This window comes from Salvia splendens, chromosome 8, assembly GCF_004379255.2.
Source record: "Salvia splendens isolate huo1 chromosome 8, SspV2, whole genome shotgun sequence".
Classification (NCBI taxonomy): Eukaryota; Viridiplantae; Streptophyta; class Magnoliopsida; order Lamiales; family Lamiaceae; genus Salvia; species Salvia splendens.
The window spans coordinates 20,736,271-20,756,340 of NC_056039.1; the positions used below are offsets into that span (position 1 = coordinate 20,736,271).

General features: G+C 32.7%; 1 protein-coding gene and 2 long non-coding RNA genes across 6 annotated transcripts; all 3 read right to left on the reverse strand.

Annotated features, from left to right (window-relative positions):
* Positions 1-1,234: 1,234 nt before the first annotated feature.
* Positions 1,235-4,058, reverse strand: LOC121743897. The gene is made up of 3 exons (XR_006038340.1): positions 3,961-4,058; positions 2,870-2,966; positions 1,235-1,403 (listed from the first exon to the last, which is right to left on the reverse strand). It is a non-coding gene; the product is annotated as an uncharacterized LOC121743897 (long non-coding RNA).
* Positions 4,059-7,372: 3,314 nt separating this feature from the next.
* LOC121744052 lies at positions 7,373-9,467 on the reverse strand. The gene is made up of 3 exons (XR_006038466.1): positions 9,302-9,467; positions 8,975-9,183; positions 7,373-7,508 (listed from the first exon to the last, which is right to left on the reverse strand). It is a non-coding gene; the product is annotated as an uncharacterized LOC121744052 (long non-coding RNA).
* Positions 9,468-16,303: 6,836 nt separating this feature from the next.
* LOC121745463 (probable ADP-ribosylation factor GTPase-activating protein AGD11) lies at positions 16,304-19,746 on the reverse strand. Of its 4 annotated transcripts, XM_042139382.1 has the most exons (11): positions 19,534-19,746; positions 19,286-19,440; positions 19,060-19,136; positions 18,534-18,608; positions 18,326-18,410; positions 18,135-18,210; positions 17,330-17,493; positions 17,089-17,260; positions 16,909-17,025; positions 16,748-16,843; positions 16,304-16,670 (listed from the first exon to the last, which is right to left on the reverse strand). In XM_042139382.1, the coding sequence occupies exons 4-11, from the start codon at positions 18,589-18,591 to the stop codon at positions 16,449-16,451; spliced, it is 990 nt and encodes a 329-aa protein (XP_041995316.1). In that variant the 5' UTR covers positions 18,592-18,608; positions 19,060-19,136; positions 19,286-19,440; positions 19,534-19,746; the 3' UTR covers positions 16,304-16,448. The 4 variants fall into 4 exon arrangements, with proteins under 4 accessions (XP_041995316.1, XP_041995315.1, XP_041995318.1 ...); XM_042139381.1 differs by having other exon boundaries at positions 19,286-19,746; XM_042139384.1 differs by having other exon boundaries at positions 19,060-19,157; positions 19,286-19,746.
* Positions 19,747-20,070: the final 324 nt, after the last annotated feature.

Here is a 20,070-nt window from a genome sequence, read left to right on the forward strand (position 1 = left end):
AAATCCTCATTTAAATTTCCATATTCGCTTAGCTCGTCTTCGAGTGCACACATAGTTCTTACGGAGTTCACATTCTAATCTGATCACATTTTGTATCACATATCTTATATCATGTACAATTACTTAGCTTATATCTTTATCGCATCACATCATATTTCCTATTGCCCAATTCCGAGCACACATATAATCTATACAGAATTCATACTTCCATACACATCACATAGCTCGATCTCGAGCGCACATATAACCCATTCAACGGCACACAGATTCAGATCCCATCATTTATTTCTCATTTTCCTTATAACCAACAAGTGCCCATAATCCAATAGTATGCAATATCAATCACATAACATGTCAACAGTCATCAGAATTCACACAATCATCAAGTATTCCACATGACATCCACACATCACATCAATATCACATATCACATCCATATCCTCATTACGTGCTCAACTATTTAATTTCAGCATTTACAAAACATCCCAACATCATTTACAATTACAACAGAAACTACTAATCGTATCGTACAGCAAACCAATCATATCATAAAGCTACCAAATTGCATCGTATAATACCATACAGAACTCAAGCATAACATATATCATCTCAATCACATCATATAGCCCCACTTGAGGTCCGATCGAATCCTCCTATCACCATATATCATATATCAGTTCCTCCCATCACACCATATATCGCGTATCATATTTTCGATCACATCATATTTCATATATTAACACTCATTTCCTACAATTCTCAACATAACATACCAACATCTTATTTTAACATATTATCGAATAATACAATTGAAGCAAATCTCATTTCTTTCATTAGGACACACTTTTCATCACTATTTTCAAACACACCCTCCCTGCACTTTTTAAGTCTTTTACACAAAATAACGTTACCGAGAGTCGAACTATACGAGGTGGCCAGTCTCATATAACATCTTTCTCGGTCACACGGGAAACTATGTCCCGTACTTTACTAACTTCTTTCCACTTTATAAATAGGCAACTGCATCGAGTCACTGGTACTAACACTAATTTACTCCTATGTGGCATGTTTCTACACACTTTACTGAATCACTTCTTTCCAGAACCGCCTAAACCTTTGCTCTGATACCAACTTGTAACACCCCTTACCCGGTAGGTAAACCCACCGAATACGTGGTGTCACGTTTCAGTATCGACAACACGTACAGAAATTTTCCTATTTTCTTTTTAGCTTAAAAAGAGCAATTAAAAACTATTACAATTAAAAACTTAACATTTATCCAGCGAAAGATCAAAGATTGAACTATTATACAACATGCCACGACTTTTAACCATGTTGATCACCAGTGACCCGCCAAAAATTGCAAAGCTGCCCAACCACACTGACATACTATCAACTCTAACCTGCAGGGGGGTAAAAGATGATAGGAGTGAGCTTTCCACAGCTCAGTAGATATATCCAAACTATAAAAATCAATTTTCTAATCTAAACTGTATTGAGACTTTTACATTATTTATCTTTTACTTATAACCATTCATTCTTAGCACTTCCCACTTTCATAATTTACTATATTAATCTTTTACCCGTCAACACATATTAATTTCCGTATCACCTTCCACATGTTGTCATTTCTTAAGACATCATATATCATGATTCTTTTCTTGTATTACCATATATCACTTTATTACAACATCTATACGTTCACCGTGTTTTCCAGATAATATCTCATAACAATACTATCAAATTGCACCATAATTCTTCATATACTTACTTACAAAATACATGTTTCCATATAATTCCTTAATTTATTCAATTAGCTAATTATTATTTATTCACACTTATTCTTATCTTATAAGCATATTACTTCCCATAATCTGTCATACGTCCTATTTCCATATCCAAAGTCATTCAGTCATTTATAACTTTATGTCACATTCTTATCCACACACCAACGCAGACAAATCGCAAATGTTAACCCATTTCAAACACATATAACGATCGCCAAGGTACTCATATACCGAAATACATATAATCAGAAATAATATACAACCTATATCATAAACAATTTCATATCCATATACATATGCCTCTCTATTCCTTTTTATTATTCTGTGACGGATCAGGCCTGGTATCTGCCCGAGATTTCCAATATGATTGACCCGAAGGTCCCAATATGATTGACCCGTAGGTCCCAATATGATTTGACCCGAAGGTCCCACTGTGATTTGACCCGAAGGTCCCAATATGATTTGACCCGAAGGTCCCACTGTGATTTGACCCGAAGGTCCTACTGTGATGTGACCCGAAGGTCCCAATATGTCCACTGTGATTTCAGATCCAGGGCAAGACCGTCACAGATCCTCTTTAGTCGAATGATTCATATAATTCCAATATCATATGCAAAACATATCAATTTCATCAATCACATATCCATATCTTATCCTACCAAATAATTCGAATATAACATATAAAACATATCTGTTGCATCAATCACATATCCATATCGTATTCCACCATCAATATCAAATAGCGCATAACCATATTTAGTTCACACCATATAACCCAAATATTCACCACAATCAACATATAGCAATCAACCACATAATATATGTAAAATTAAAAGTGTGATTCATACACACTTCAACGCATATTATCACATTTCACACCATATTATTTCTATCATCATCATATAATTATATTTATACAATTTCTTTGTAGAACTTTCATATCATGTTTATAAATATCATAATAATTCCATTTGTGTCTTCTAATGACATATATATAATTATCACATAGAATAACATAATATTATACATTAGTTCACATAGTTCAAACCAGAGAAGTAAAATTCATAGTAAGGATATCCTACCTCTTAGGCTTATGAACATAAGCATATTTCACCTTGATACTTCTCTACCTTCTAGGTTCACTCCTTTGTCTCCAAAATGCACTATAGGTTCCTTCGCCTTTATGCGTAATATAAATAGCGTAACTATTAATAACTCATATTTACCCAAAGAAGTCAATTTATAATCCAACATGATTCACTCAAGGATTCCCAATAGTTTAAGAGATATTCTTGTTTTCCCACAGACTACCAAAATCAGACAATTTCTGGCAGCATTTTCTAAACAATTTTTGTAAATGGTATTTGTACTCTTTAATTAATCATAAAATTCAGAGAACAACTAAACACCTTATAGTTAATTTAGAAATTATGAAATCAAGTTTTCATCGACCTTACATGCCCTAAATATTTCGGATAACACATACCAAAATATGACAAAGTACCAGAATTTTGACAGTTCGTAGCTGTATTGTTATAACAATTTATACACATAGTAAACGAACTCCTAAATTCTCCATAAAATTCAGGGACTCTCTAGACTCATCAGAGTTATTAAAAAAACTGATAAAACAAACTTTTCACTGTGCTAAATATTCAAAACAATTCGGAATATGGGGCTGAAAAACAGAGGAGTAAATCTGACTCTTACTTTTGTATCAAATTCTATTTCCATTTATGTTTAATCATCCCATTAACCATAAATCAACAACCATTTACTCTATATAATATCAAAACTATTTAGTTATAGCCAACTTTGTTCGATTATTTCACAATTTCTACCATAATTGGATTTCATTCTGATTATCGAATCAAACGACGTTTATTCACGACGTTAAACACTTTTCCCAACCAAATTCAAATCCACAACAGGCCAAACACCTCAATTATATCCTAGGGTTTCGATCATGATGGAAATTTGGGTTAGGGTTCGATACATTTAAATCCAAGGGTGTAACCCAACGTTATCGACGTCTACAAACTCGTATCTATCGAAAGAATTAAACAAAGACCACACCTCCACTCACAAATATGAAGCATGAAAATCACAGCCCACACACCCTCCAAATCATCACTCAAATAGCAACAAAAGTGGTATAGAAAAGAAGGTTTACCTCAAGTCATCGGGGAGTACGCGTCTAGAATTCGATTTCACCGAACGATTTGCAAAATAGAGGGAGATGAAAGATTGAGGTCTACTTCTCCTATGGGGGCTGATATGCACGGTTTTTTTTGAAGAAAATGAGTGGAAGATGAAGTCTAGATTAATATATAATTGATTAGAATCTTCTAGATTTAGTTTATTATGTAAAATATTTTTAATTATTCTTTTAATCTTCCAATATTTTATTTTCCTACCATATGATATCACATTTAGGATTTCTTTATACCCTCATTTAGCATTTAGATTCTAGTTTAAGGTAAAATTATTCCCGTCTATATCTTCAAAAGTTTCGCCGATTGTTTTCGCTAAAAACTGAAAAAATATGCGATAGAATTTTTTTTTATTACCTTCTAATGGCCCAAAATAATTCCTCACATTATTTACAATTATGCTAGGCCATAATTTTATAATTTATAAAATTATTAGCCCTTAGCTTCGATTTACGATTTTACGTGGGTAAAAGAAATTGCCGAAAATCGCATAATCGACATTTCGTATTAAATTTCTACCTTATAGTTTAACTTAACTACTATTCCTCATCACATATCCAAACGTTTCGTCAAGCCCTATAATTCGGGATGTTACAACTCTTCCCCCCTTAAAAGAATTTTGTCCTCGAAATTTCACTTGATTTAAATAGCTATAAACATTTATCGTATCATATCATCTAATCTCATATTATCTTTTAATTTCGCACAACCTTCGTATTTTCGTATAACATCATTCAATCTCTTATAATCACATGTAACTTTATCCAATCTTACTTTGACTTCCTGGAACTTACCGAAGTCACAATCCTATGCCACTTCATAAAATTTATAGAATATAGTAGTAAAAATGCACAACCTGATAATAGCATACCACACAAATTATTGTGAGTTAATTCAAAGAATATATCACAATCTTAACACAACCACATTTCACAATCACGTAATAATATTATTATTATCTTTTATCAGTCATTTAGCACGTCATGCTTTCTATCTTATCACAACCATTTATTCACATCATAGTTACATACATTTCTCTGAATTGTATCACATACATTTATTTTAGTTCGCCTTGCACTACATATCACTTCCATTATACTTATTTTCGCTTATTACCTCTTTTTTTTTTATCAAACCAACAAATCACAACAAAGTTCAAATATCAAGTCAGTATTCATCAACAACCATATTTGTTTTCAAATTCCATCATATATCGAGCATAAGCCTTTTTTTGCATTCTACTTTCATTTTCAAATATATAATTCATATGAATCTCTTTCTTTCAATCATATCAGATTTCACCTCATATGACTTAGTTTCAAACACATTCATCTATCTCATGCAGCGCACAAATTTTCCATCATATCACATTATATGCATATAGCTCACTTTCTAGCACCGTATAGTCCATTTAGAGCACGCAGTCACATATATCACTTCATCCAAAACATTATATAGTTCCACACATTCACATCTCAATATTCATCATCACAACATTAAATCTTGAACTCTTAGTACTAGTATCAAAACTCAATAAAAACTCATATAACAAGATCTGAATACACGGACCATATATCCAGGCATATCAGACCATATATCATCACATTTCCATTCCCAAGTCACACATATATCAAGACACATCAAATCACATGTCACATATCACGGTTATCATATACGTTTCATATGTCCACATATTATAACACATTTTATCACATGTGCTAGTTCGCACATAATCATATATAGAAATACATACCGATCACCTCAAATATTTGCACTCATTTGTCTCAAGTGCTTAGTGATAACACACAGGTATATGGGTTAAGCGAAGTACACCCGCATGGGCTGATCGAATACTCCCGTCGCACCATATACCACATTTCATTTTCAAATTTCGTCATATATTGGTCATCAATACATTTCACATTCTTACAACACACATATGATTCATTGGATTCCATACTTTCAAGCATAGTACCCTTCTTCCTCATATTGCTCAATTTCAAGCTCATATATTTATTTCATTTAAACTAACATTTTTAGACATATCATTTCATATATATTATAGCTCACTTAGAGCACCTATTTTCATTTTCCATTTCATTTCTAAATCCTCATTTAAATTTCCATATTCGCTTAGCTCGTCTTCGAGTGCACACATAGTTCTTACGGAGTTCACATTCTAATCTGATCACATTTTGTATCACATATCTTATATCATGTACAATTACTTAGCTTATATCTTTATCGCATCACATCATATTTCCTATTGCCCAATTCCGAGCACACATATAATCTATACAGAATTCATACTTCCATACACATCACATAGCTCGATCTCGAGCGCACATATAACCCATTCAACGGCACACAGATTCAGATCCCATCATTTATTTCTCATTTTCCTTATAACCAACAAGTGCCCATAATCCAATAGTATGCAATATCAATCACATAACATGTCAACAGTCATCAGTATTCACACAATCATCAAGTATTCCACATGACATCCACACATCACATCAATATCACATATCACATCCATATCCTCATTACGTGCTCAACTATTTAATTTCAGCATTTACAAAACATCCCAACATCATTTACAATTACAACAGAAACTACTAATCGTATCGTACAGCAAACCAATCATATCATAAAGCTACCAAATTGCATCGTATAATACCATACAGAACTCAAGCATAACATATATCATCTCAATCACATCATATAGCCCCACTTGAGGTCCGATCGAATCCTCCTATCACCGTATATCATATATCAGTTCCTCCCATCACACCATATATCGCGTATCATATTTTCGATCACATCATATTTCATATATTAACACTCATTTCCTACAATTCTCAACATAACATACCAACATCTTATTTTGACATATTATCGAATAATACAATTGAAGCAAATCTCATTTCTTTCATTAGGACACACTTTTCATCACTATTTTCAAACACACCCTCCCTGCACTTTTTAAGTCTTTTACACAAAATAACGTTACCGAGAGTCGAACTATACGAGGTGGCCAGTCTCATATAACATCTTTCTCGGTCACACGGGAAACTATGTCCCGTACTTTACTAACTTCTTTCCACTTTATAAATAGGCAACTGCATCGAGTCACTGGTACTAACAGACATTTACTCCTATGTGGCATGTTTCTACACACTTTACTGAATCACTGCTTTCCAGAACCGCCTAAACCTTTGCTCTGATACCAACTTGTAACACCCCTTACCCGGTAGGTAAACCCACCGAATACGTGGTGTCACGTTTCAGTATCGACAACACGTACTGAAATTTTCCTATTTTCTTTTTAGCTTAAAAAGAGCAATTAAAAACTATTACAATTTAAAACTTAACATTTATCCAGCGAAAGATCAAAGATTGAACTATTATACAACATGCCACGACTTTTAACCATGTTGATCACCAGTGACCCGCCAAAAATTGCAAAGCTGCCCAACCACACTGACATACTATCAACTCTAACCTGCAGGGGGGTAAAAGATGATAGGAGTGAGCTTTCCACAGCTCAGTAGATATATCCAAACTATAAAAATCAATTTTCTAATCTAAACTGTATTGAGACTTTTACATTATTTATCTTTTACTTATAACCATTCATTCTTAGCACTTCCCACTTTCATAATTTACTATATTAATCTTTTACCCGTCAACACATATTAATTTCCGTATCACCTTCCACATGTTGTCATTTCTTAAGACATCATATATCATGATTCTTTTCTTGTATTACCATATATCACTTTATTACAACATCTATACGTTCACCGTGTTTTCCAGATAATATCTCATAACGATACTATCAAATTGCACCATAATTCTTCATATACTTACTTACAAAATACATGTTTCCATATAATTCCTTAATTTATTCAATTAGCTAATTATTATTTATTCACACTTATTCTTATCTTATAAGCATATTACTTCCCATAATCTGTCATACGTCCTATTTCCATATCCAAAGTCATTCAGTCATTTATAACTTTATGTCACATTCTTATCCACACACCAACGCAGACAAATCGCAAATGTTAACCCATTTCAAACACATATAACGATCGCCAAGGTACTCATATACCGAAATACATATAATCAGAAATAATATACAACCTATATCATAAACAATTTCATATCCATATACATATGCCTCTCTATTCCTTTTTATTATTCTGTGACGGATCAGGCCTGGTATCTGCCCGGGATTTCCAATATGATTGACCCGAAGGTCCCAATATGATTGACCCGTAGGTCCCAATATGATTTGACCCGAAGGTCCCACTGTGATTTGACCCGAAGGTCCCAATATGATTTGACCCGAAGGTCCCACTGTGATTTGACCCGAAGGTCCTACTGTGATGTGACCCGAAGGTCCCAATATGTCCACTGTGATTTCAGATCCAGGGCAAGACCGTCACAGATCCTCTTTAGTCGAATGATTCATATAATTCCAATATCATATGCAAAACATATCAATTTCATCAATCACATATCCATATCTTATCCTACCAAATAATTCGAATATAACATATAAAACATATCTGTTGCATCAATCACATATCCATATCGTATTCCACCATCAATATCAAATAGCGCATAACCATATTTAGTTCACACCATATAACCCAAATATTCACCACAATCAACATATAGCAATCAACCACATAATATATGTAAAATTAAAAGTGTGATTCATACACACTTCAACGCATATTATCACATTTCACACCATATTATTTCTATCATCATCATATAATTATATTTATACAATTTCTTTGTAGAACTTTCATATCATGTTTATAAATATCATAATAATTCCATTTGTGTCTTCTAATGACATATATATAATTATCACATAGAATAACATATTATTATACATTAGTTCACACAGTTCAAACCAGAGAAGTAAAATTCATAGTAAGAATATCCTACCTCTTAGGCTTATGAACATAAGCATATTTCACCTTGATACTTCTCTACCTTCTAGGTTCACTCCTTTGTCTCCAAAATGCACTATAGGTTCCTTCGCCTTTATGCGTAATATAAATAGCGTAACTATTAATAACTCATATTTACCCAAAGAAGTCAATTTATAATCCAACATGATTCACTCAAGGATTCCCAATAGTTTAAGAGATATTCTTGTTTTCCCACAGACTACCAAAATCAGACAATTTCTGGCAGCATTTTCTAAACAATTTTTGTAAATGGTATTTGTACTCTTTAATTAATCATAAAATTCAGAGAACAACTAAACACCTTATAGTTAATTTAGAAATTATGAAATCAAGTTTTCATCGACCTTACATGCCCTAAATATTTCGGATAACACATACCAAAATATGACAAAGTACCAGAATTTTGACAGTTCGTAGCTGTATTGTTATAACAATTTATACACATAGTAAACGAACTCCTAAATTCTCCATAAAATTCAGGGACTCTCTAGACTCATCAGAGTTATTAAAAAAATTGATAAACCAAACTTTTCATAGTGCTAAATATTCAAAACAATTCGGAATATGGGGCTGAAAAACAGAGGAGTAAATCTGACTCATACTTTTGTATCAAATTCTATTTCCATTTATGTTTAATCATCCCATTAACCATAAATCAACAACCATTTACTCTATATAATATCAAAACTATTTAGTTATAGCCAACTTTGTTCGATTATTTCACAATTTCTACCATAATTGGATTTCATTCTGATTATCGAATCAAACGACGTTTATTCACGACGTTAAACACTTTTCCCAACCAAATTCAAATCCACAACAGGCCAAACACCTCAATTATATCCTAGGGTTTCGAGCTTCTCTTGTGGATGTTATCAACCGAGACTCCCCTCGCGCACGATTTAACTTAATAGCAATCCTAACACCGCTAGATAATGATCGCTACTACCCAATATACCTGGATCGTTGGGTGACGAAAAATCCGCACCTTTGGTAAGTCAAAGTAGTAGATACTCAATATCGTATGCTCAATGCTAACGTACATTGATTAAGAAATTAATTATCAAGACCTCGTCTTTCAGTAGATAGCATAAAGACTCGTCTTGCCGTTAGATCCATTCAGTGCTATACCACACCAACGTCATCTTATTTCAATAAGGCTTAGAAATAATCGGACTGACATTGCAACCTTTCACGATAGGTAGTCTATATCTAGGTTGCGAAATTCTTATTTTTCTTTGTTTAGAACTGACCGTGTTACCTTAAATTGGACGACTCCCACAACCGGTCTACTAAAACAAAGATTTAGACTTTGTTACATTTGCTTATACATTTAAATATGCAATAAACAACCATTAAATGTAAAACATAACAACATTATGACAAAAAATAATCCGTTGCATTTATTGGAAAATAACAATTAGAGTTTTACAGTATCCAATCACTCGAAAGGTGATTTCTAGTATACAAAACCCTAACAGTACTGGCTCTCGCCCTTGCTCCCATCTGTTCATCTGCCGGATGCGGCAAGAGCAGCTCCCTCTTCGGCCTCCGTCGCCTAGCGCCAGCAGCTGCTGTCCCGCGGTGAGTCCCCGGATCTTCGCCGTTCCTCGTCCGCCGCTGGCAGCTCTGCCTATCTAAAGTTAAGCCCTCTTCCCCTACCCTTTTATTTCTTCGTTTAGTGATCAGCTCTTATGGATATTCTTGCGAATCGTTGTGGTTATTGGTGTTTTTGGTTTAACAAGCCCCTATCACTATGTGATACTTGATTGATGAGCATTATTTGATCCTAGTTTTATCCAATGATCCTATGTTCTTGAGAGATTGGCATATCACAGATCTTGGGTAAAACTCTTGACTTGCTAAGCCCTTAGGCTATTCTGTAGGTGTTCTAATCATGATGCAAAGTGAGGGTTGTTGTGTTGTTACCTAGCTTTGGTGGCCTTTCTTGGTTGTGGATTGATCTCTCGCCGCCCTCGTTCCTCTTCCTTCCCCCTCGCTGCACTCCTTGCGATTGTGAATCCTTGAGTGTCGAAAATATGGGAAGAAGGGAGTGGTGAGGGGGCTGTTTATATACCTCTCATTTTTGGCATCTTGTGCCTGAACTTTGGGGGAATGTGCTTCCATATTGAGGCTACATGCTTGGCCTCCTTTTGAGTTTGGTGATTGTGCTCTTTATACCAATTTGGTGAAACTTGGGAAGGTGGCATAAGGGTTGATCTCAGGCCATACACTGCAGCCCCTGGGCTGCCCTATCTTGCCTACTAATCTCTTTTCTTATTCGAGCTTGTGTCTCACTTTCCTCTCTTATGTGTCAAAATTTTGATATCCTTTTTGGTGTAAATTTTGTAGGTGGCATGGTTGTCCCTTGGAGCCTTGTGGAGGTGGGAATCGAGGGAGAGAGAAGGGATGAAATCTTTGCTCACATCACTCACCATGCTTACTTTCCAAAGTAGCAACCTTCACCTTCTTGGTTCTTGCTCTTCATTTCTTTTTTTTTTTCCTTTTTTTTCTCTTAAGAGTATGAATGTAATTTGGAAAGTAGAGTACATAGGGAAGAGCTGTCTCTTTTGCTCATGTAAGCATTTGTACTACTTGTATAGTTTGAATTGTATATTATCACACACATGTATCCTTATTTTCTCTAATATAGTATTTCATTTACTTTTATTCTTGAAAATTTTTCTTTTGCACTTAATTTCTCCCAACCAAGCTTAATTTATTCCAAGGCCGGAAATCATAACGAAAATCATACGCCTTCTAAACGAGTGTTAATTAAGTTAATAAATCTGGCTTATCCAAAATAAAAGAAATGAAATTCCGGGGCGTCACAGAGTTAGAGTAGATTTTCTGTTGATTATCGGGTACGTATAAACCATACTTTTAATTTTACATGTGTTATGCGGTTGATTGCTATGTGTTGAATTTGAATGAGTAGTTGAATTATATGGTGTGAAACTAATATGGGTATGTTTTATATATTGTGTTGGAATCATTTGGTGGAATGAGAAATGGATATGTGAATAGTGCAATGGACATGTTTTTATATAGCATTAGAATTATCTGCATTATTGGATTAAAGAGGAGATGTGATAATCTTGCCATGGGTCTGATGTCAATGATAATGGAAATAGACCTACCGGTGGACCTATGGGTCAATGAAAATATATGCAAAGAGGGACCTTCATGGAAAGGTCAAAATGCAAAGAGGGGCCTTCGTGGAAATGTCAAATAAAAAAGGGGCCTTCGTGGAAAGGTCAAAAATGCAAAGAGGGGCCTTCGTGGAGAGTTCAAATAATTAAAAGGGACCTTCGGGTCGTATACAATGGAAATCCCGGGCAGATACCAGGCTTGATTTGTCACAGAATAATAAAGAAGAACAGAGAGGCATATGCATATGGATATGAAATCAATTATGATATTTATTGGTTATGGTTATATATGTTGGTGAAAGAATGTGTTTGATATTTGTGTGATGTAAAATAAAAGGTAGAAATTATATATGTTGAGTTGTGGCTCATTTAAACCACTAATAAAAATATTTTTTAAAGAGTAAGTTGTGAGTACGTCAGAAGGGTTACGGTGTGACAATTTAAGTGGTATCAGAGCGGGGATACATTCCCGCTGGGGCATGGTATTCAATAATATCATATAATACGTATTGGTTATAAGTTGCATATACATTTGAATTTTTATGAACATGTGTCACCAAGAAGAGAAAGGGTAGTCGCCCTACGTCTCTCATTGTAAATTTATTCATATACATGTTACATCATTTGGGAATACCAGCAAGTACATAGGCTGATTGAAGTGAAGAATATAAGAGCCAATGATGAGGTAGAGTGGTAGAAATTTTAAAGAGATGATAAAAATGGAAGTTGTTGAGTTTTACGCGACCACCGATCCGTCTAAGGCTAAGATATGACTAAACATGGTTGAATGTGTGTTCAATCAGTTGTTTTGTATTGCCGAATAATTTTTATTATTATTTTGCTCTATCTCTTCTCTAAGGGGATGCTTATTATTAGTGAAAGTTTGTCCCATGAGATGATATAAAACCATTCGTTGGGACGGTTTTCTTAGAAAATATGATGATAAATATATGCCAACTATGTATTGTGATGAGGAGTAAAGAGTGTCTTTAAAGAATTAACTATATTTTGTTAGATTGACTATGAGCTAACATGTCAGTATACATGGTTTATCAACATTGCGTATTGCGAGCTATATAGAAGAATCAGTTAATATAATGGATGTAAAACATTTGCAAAGAATAGAGATTCTCGGTAACAGTTATTTGACGGAATCACTTTGTGGAAGACGTAACTTGGGAAAATGAAGAAAAGGCGAAAAAGACGTACGCACACTTGTTTATGGCTAAGTGATTTAAAAGGATATGTTATTTTAGAGAGAAATGAATTTTGCGGACAAAATTCTTAAAGGTGGGAAGATTGTGACATCCCTAACCCAAAATATGTATCATATTACACATTGGCATATTTTATTGTCATAGCATATTATCTTATTGTTAATATTATAGATATATTAAGTGGGTATCAGTGGTATGCTATATCGTATTTTATTAATAGATGTATTAGTTTAATAAAGAAATTAAGTAATGTGTATTATTTATATATGTTTAATCCATTAACACTAAGTCGGTCTTATATTTTATAAAATGGACAATCCTGCTAGACAAAAATGGATATTAGTTTTCAATAGTAAAAGGGGAGGAAAAATTTAGAGAAAGGAGGAGGAAGGAAATTAAAAAGGAAAAATGAAAATTGACAAAGAGAAGAAAATATGGAATCCAGAAAAAAATAAATTCATAGTTTTTGCATATGATCGAAAGTTGTAAATCATGAGACAGAATTGAGAGTTAGAGTTGATTTTCTATTGATCATCAGGTATGTATAAACCATACTTTTAATTTTACATGTGTTATGCGGTTGATTGCTATGTGTTGAATTTGAATGAGTAGTTGAATTATATGGTGTGAAACTAATATGGATATGTTTTATATATTGTGTTGGAATCATTTGGTGGAATGAGAAATGGATATGTGAATGTTGCAATGGACATGTTTTTATATAGCATTAGAATTATCTGCATCATTGAATTAAAGAGGAGATGTGACAATCTTGCCCTAGGTCTGATGTCAATGATAATGAAAATAGACCTACGGGTCATATACAATGATAATGGACCTAAGGGTCAATGAAAATATATGAAAAGAGGGACCTTCGTAGAAAGGTCAAAATGCAAAGAGGTGCCTTCGTGGAAAGGTCAAATAAAAAGGGGCCTTCGTGGAAAGGTTAAAAATGCAAAGAGGGGCCTTCGTAGAAAGGTCAAATAATTAAAAGGGACCTTCGGGTAGTATACAATGGAAATCCCGGGCAGATACCATGCTTGATTTGTCACAGAATAATAAAGAAGAACAGAGAGGCATATACATATGTATATGAAATCAATTATGATATTTATTGCTTATGGTTATATATGTTGGTGAATGAGTGTATTTGATATTTGTGTGATGTGAAATAAAAGGTAGAAATTATATGCTGAGTTGTGGCTCATTTAAACTACTAATAAAAATATTTTTTTTAAGAGTAAGTTGTAAGTACGTCAGAAGGGTTGGGGTATGACATCATCTGTCTCTTAAAAATAGAAACGTTTTACTTTTTGGTCCGTCCCATAAAAATATAAATTTTTTGTTTTAGGAAATTTCTTTCTCTCTAATGAGGCGAGACACACTTTCCACAACACACTTTTCTTTCTATTCGTCTCTTATTTTACCAATTTTGCATTAAAACTGGTGTCGTCTAAAAAGTTTTTATTTTTAGGGATGGAGGGTATAATATTTCTTTATTTTGTATAGAGCAAAATACATTGATAAGATTCGAATGATAATTTTATATAATTAAGAAACTATAACCATTGAATGATATTACTATGTATGACATTTCTATAAATATTATTAATAATATAATATGTGTCATTCCATGAGGATAGATTGTTGGACTAATACAACCTTCTTCTAATGTATAGCACTTGCTACATAAATTAATAAGATCAAGAAAAAATGATATTATATGATAAATCACAATATTTTTAATATTTCAGTTATTGTAGTATTTTAATATTAGTTTTATAATTATTTTCATTGTGCCTTAAATAATACTACTATTATAATTTATAGTAATAGGGATGGTCTGATGATAAAGACATGTGGTACCCAACGTGTGACATATTCTTTAATTGTATGACTACCAGATAAACTGATATATTTAAATTATATAATAAACCTCTATAAATTTTAGACTCGTATTTTAAAATTATTTTATGATTAATATTTTATAGTGCATCAAATGATACATAAGAGGTAATTCGATGATGGTAGGTCATCGCACTCGACGTCCACCTAGGCCTGTGACACATTCTTCAAGTATATTATTAATTAATATATTCAAAACATATATTAGATACGTGCGTCTTCATTCATGTAATTTCGATTCATGTAATTTCGACAATAGTATTAGATGACCATGTATTGATCCTTCTTTGCATATTTCTTCATATGCTATAATATAAAAAAAAATTGAAATCACAAGTTTCAAATTATATTGCAAATCTAAAAAACTAAGGTAGTTGAAAGAAACGAAATAAACTACAATGTACATGACAGATCCAAATTAAAACTGATATAAATTAATTAGCTTTTAGAATAAAAAGGATAATTTGAATAAATTTATGAAAAATAAGTTTATACTAAATTGTTTTATAGATAAAAAAACGTTAAGTAGTTGAAGGAAAGCGGAAATATATAATGTACTAGCAAAACTAATCTATAATATTATAATATAATTTATTATTATATTTTTTTTAAATTCAAATCTGATTTAACAAATTTAATTTAATTTAATTATCAGTATTTCTGTATTTTTTTTAAAAATTGTTTTTCTTTAAACTTATTTCAAAATTAAAATTAGAAAAAACATGATGTAAATTTTTTAAAAATATCTGAAAATAAAATATTTATTAAAAAAATATAAGCATTTTATTTTCGAATTTTAGTTGCAAATATTATTTTTCATTCTTTAATCAACATAAGGGGCTATAATGTAAAAAATTAAAGTACAACTAAAATAGGTAAATTCCTTAATTGTTGCATATGATAGATAATGACTAAAATACCCCAAAATTGTAAATTTATCACTACTCTACAAAGTAATCACAAAAACATGAGGGCATTTTGTTGACAACAAATAATTCAACCTGATCCATCTCATCCACCAAACCAAACTAAAATCAACCACATTTATTATCAATTGAAGAGTAAAACATTTGAAATCTATTATACAAGCAAGCGTAAGCAAAAAAATAAAAAATATAAAAAGGTAATATACATATGTAAAAGTTAGTTTTGGAGTTGAGAGTAAAAGATGATGCTATTGCGTGAGAGGCATACACTCGAGCTCGATCTCGAGTGAACCTCGTTCCACATTCTGTAAAGAAATGCAAACGACTTGTTTAACTCTACCGGGTTGGAATGTGACCGCACCGGTGGAGGACGACTCTGTAGCCCTAGCAACCGACAGCAGTGGTTCGATATTAATCTCAGCGTCCCCCATAAAATCATCCGTTGAGAATGTATCCTTGTCATACACATCCTACCAACACAAAAACTACCTTCATTAATTTCTTCTTGTTTAACCAAAAATTAAAATATACTAACAAAACTACTCACCAACTTCAAAGGAGGTATATCTGATGGAATTGACAACATTAGGCACTCATTCCATACAGGGTTGATGTTATTCTTTATAACCCGCGTCTTCATTGACTGCACTAATCAACCCGAGATTATCGTGTTTGTACGTTAAACATATATAAGAGTGGCATACAAACCTGATTTCCGAGTGAGAGGATGACGTAGGGGTCACTAGTCACCATATCTCGGACGACTAGGTTGGTGCCTCGTAGTATACTCACCTTAATCAGCCCTACGAATTCGACCATACCTGCCTATACCAACCACATTAATTAATTGATAGTATTTACATAGGAAACAATGAATTCAAAATCGACCTGGCTTGAGTTAGTTATCTTGCGAGCCTTATGTTCCGATCTTTTCTTGTGGTGACTGCGCTCGTGGGTTGTGGATTTCTCGTTATGGGGTTTCTTATCACAACTTTCGTGGTAGGAAGAAGATGGAGGATGTAATGCGGTGTTGAAGAACTCGTGAAGCTCGTATTTTCGCCTACGCATGGGGAAAGCATATTGAAGTATATACATAGTAACCAAATGAAGAAAATAGGTTGGTATATACCTTATGAAGTCAGTCCGCTCCTGAGCAGTAGAGTTGGGATTTGGTTTTTTATACTTGTCAGGAATATTAGCTTCATATTTCAAGTTCACAACACTATTTCCACCCATTTCAGTTATGCTATCAACTTGCTCGTGTGTCCAATCATCAAGATTCACAGAGAATACCTACAAGCACCATAAATCAATTTCTTATATCTACAATTGTAAAATATAAAAATACTACTCCCTCATTCTGCCAATACATGTCTTATTTTATCATTTTGGTCCGTTTGCGGTAACGAATCTCTAATTTCCCTCACATTTCATTATAGAACAATGAGACTCACATTTCGCTCACTTTTTCAACTTTTATTCTTTCATAAATCTTAAAACTCGTGCAAAAAAATTGACTCAACCATCTTTTATTTTTTCATAAAATCTTCAATCTCGTGCAAAAAAATTGACTCATATTGCTGGATGTAGGGAGTATATATTTGGGGTCATCTAGAACATTAAGGAAGACAAATAAGGAACCAACACGAGTTTTAATGCTAATAAGAAAGAGATGGAAAGGAAAAATGGTTGAAGTATTGTTAGTAGACTAATTTTGGTAGATGAATAAAAGTTGAAAAATAAGTCTATTTAAAATGAAGGCTCCTATTGTGAAGATCTGTACATGCTACTAGGTGGAGGAGCTATGGACTTGTCTAGCTGTTTAATGCAATTGAAAGCAAGATAAACATATGGAGTACTACAAATTAATAGAAAAAACAACAAGAACAGAACTTGTTAGTTAAATGTGTTTGATCAGTTAGTGATATCTATACCTGTGATATATGCACTCCAAGGCTTCTATGAACTCCAGAACATTTGATACAAATAAAAGCTCCAGTAGTAAGAGATCTGGTTTGTTGTCAAACTGAGTTTTAGTTTTCAAAGTAATTTTGGATCATGCCAAATTACACATGTTGATATAGAAAAAAAAAAAAGCAAAATTAGAGTAGGGGTAAATAATTACACCCATTTGGGATCTGGTGCTCCACAGTCTGCACAAGTTGCATTGGTAGCTTCAGATAATAAATCCTCCAGCCTTGCACGTGCACCTTATTCACAGAGTAAAGTAAGAGAGATGGAATAAAATAGTGATAAAATGTGTTTTCATTTTTAGTGATGGACCATCTTAGTTGGGACAAACTAAATAGAAAAGTGAGACATCTTTAAGTTACCTAAAGCAGAATTCTTCCATTTCTTTGAGTAGCGACTCCAATTTGAAGAGGTCTCCATTTTAAGACAGGAGGAACCTGAGTAAACAAGATACTATCATATAAAATTGCCACAAACAATACATATACATGGGGTGCGTTAGAATGATAACTCATATCTAGGTTGATAACATAATAACCTAATATTTTATGGACGAAATATATATTTTTGCTAAAATATTATTTTATACAATCAGAATATCATTTATATTGATATCATATTTATACATACAAAATATCATTTTATACAAAACAGAATGTCATTTTATTGGTTACAAGTATCATTTTATTGAGTATAAACATCATTTTTAGCAAAAAAATGATATATTTCGTCTATAAAATGATAGGTTTTCCACAATTTATAGAACTATTTACTTTATTCCACTTTTAATATACAGACCGCACGTTCCACTATTTTTTTACACTCATTTCACCCACTTTCTCCATTTACTTTTATTCACAAAGTCAAATAATTTCTTAAAACACGTACCGAATCAAAAGGCTCTTTAAATGGCGGACGGGAGAAGTATAAACAAAACAAGATATCTAATCATCATTGCCCTTTTCCTACACACATACAGAGGCCAACTAAACCAAACCAAACCAAACCAAACAATTAAAGCAATTCCTCAATAATTAGAAGAGGTCATGTAAAGAAATTATCACAAAACATATCATAATTAATTAGAAGAGGTCATATAAAGAAATTACAATACCTGGAGAATCTTTAGTTTATGTGGTGTTGTCTTCATGAATAGACATTCCCCCAATTCACCAAATAAAGAGAAACCATCTGGAAATTCATATTGGTGAAATAAAACAGATTAATTTTATTTCAAACCAACAAAACTTGATGATCGGTGAATACCGGCTGCAAAATCAGATAATAATAATATTCAATCATCGCCGATGCAAATAAAATTGCATGGATTAAATACTACAACTTGCGAATTGAAAACCATACACATTCATCAAATATAAGAGGATTCAAATTCTCAGATTTTTAGCTGATAATTCATCTTTTGAATTACAAGTTTTGGATTTTTGACGGAAATTTGTGGATAAAATTTTTAGCAGCCAAACAAATGCGATGATAATCATAAAAATAAAAAAATCACAAGATTTGTCAAGTTCGACCAAAAAAAAATTTCTTTTTTTGCGGTGGTGTGGAATGGATATCTTGGAAGAATAAAGATAAATCCCACTAAAATTGTAAATACAAAATGCCCTTCAAATTTAAAGTAGATTTATTTCAAATTGGTAGCATTATTAATTACCTATTTCTATAACTAATATTATAATTTTCCTTAATCAGTTATATTATTTTAAAAAATTTATAATTGATTTTATTTTTAAAAATATCCATTGTTATTAAAAGTTTCACAATTAAATTTTAGATAAATTAATCATTAATAGTATTTTAATTGAAAAATATTTTTTATTCATTTTACTTAAACTATCACAATGATAGGAACATAAATAAATTGTTAATTTTTCTACC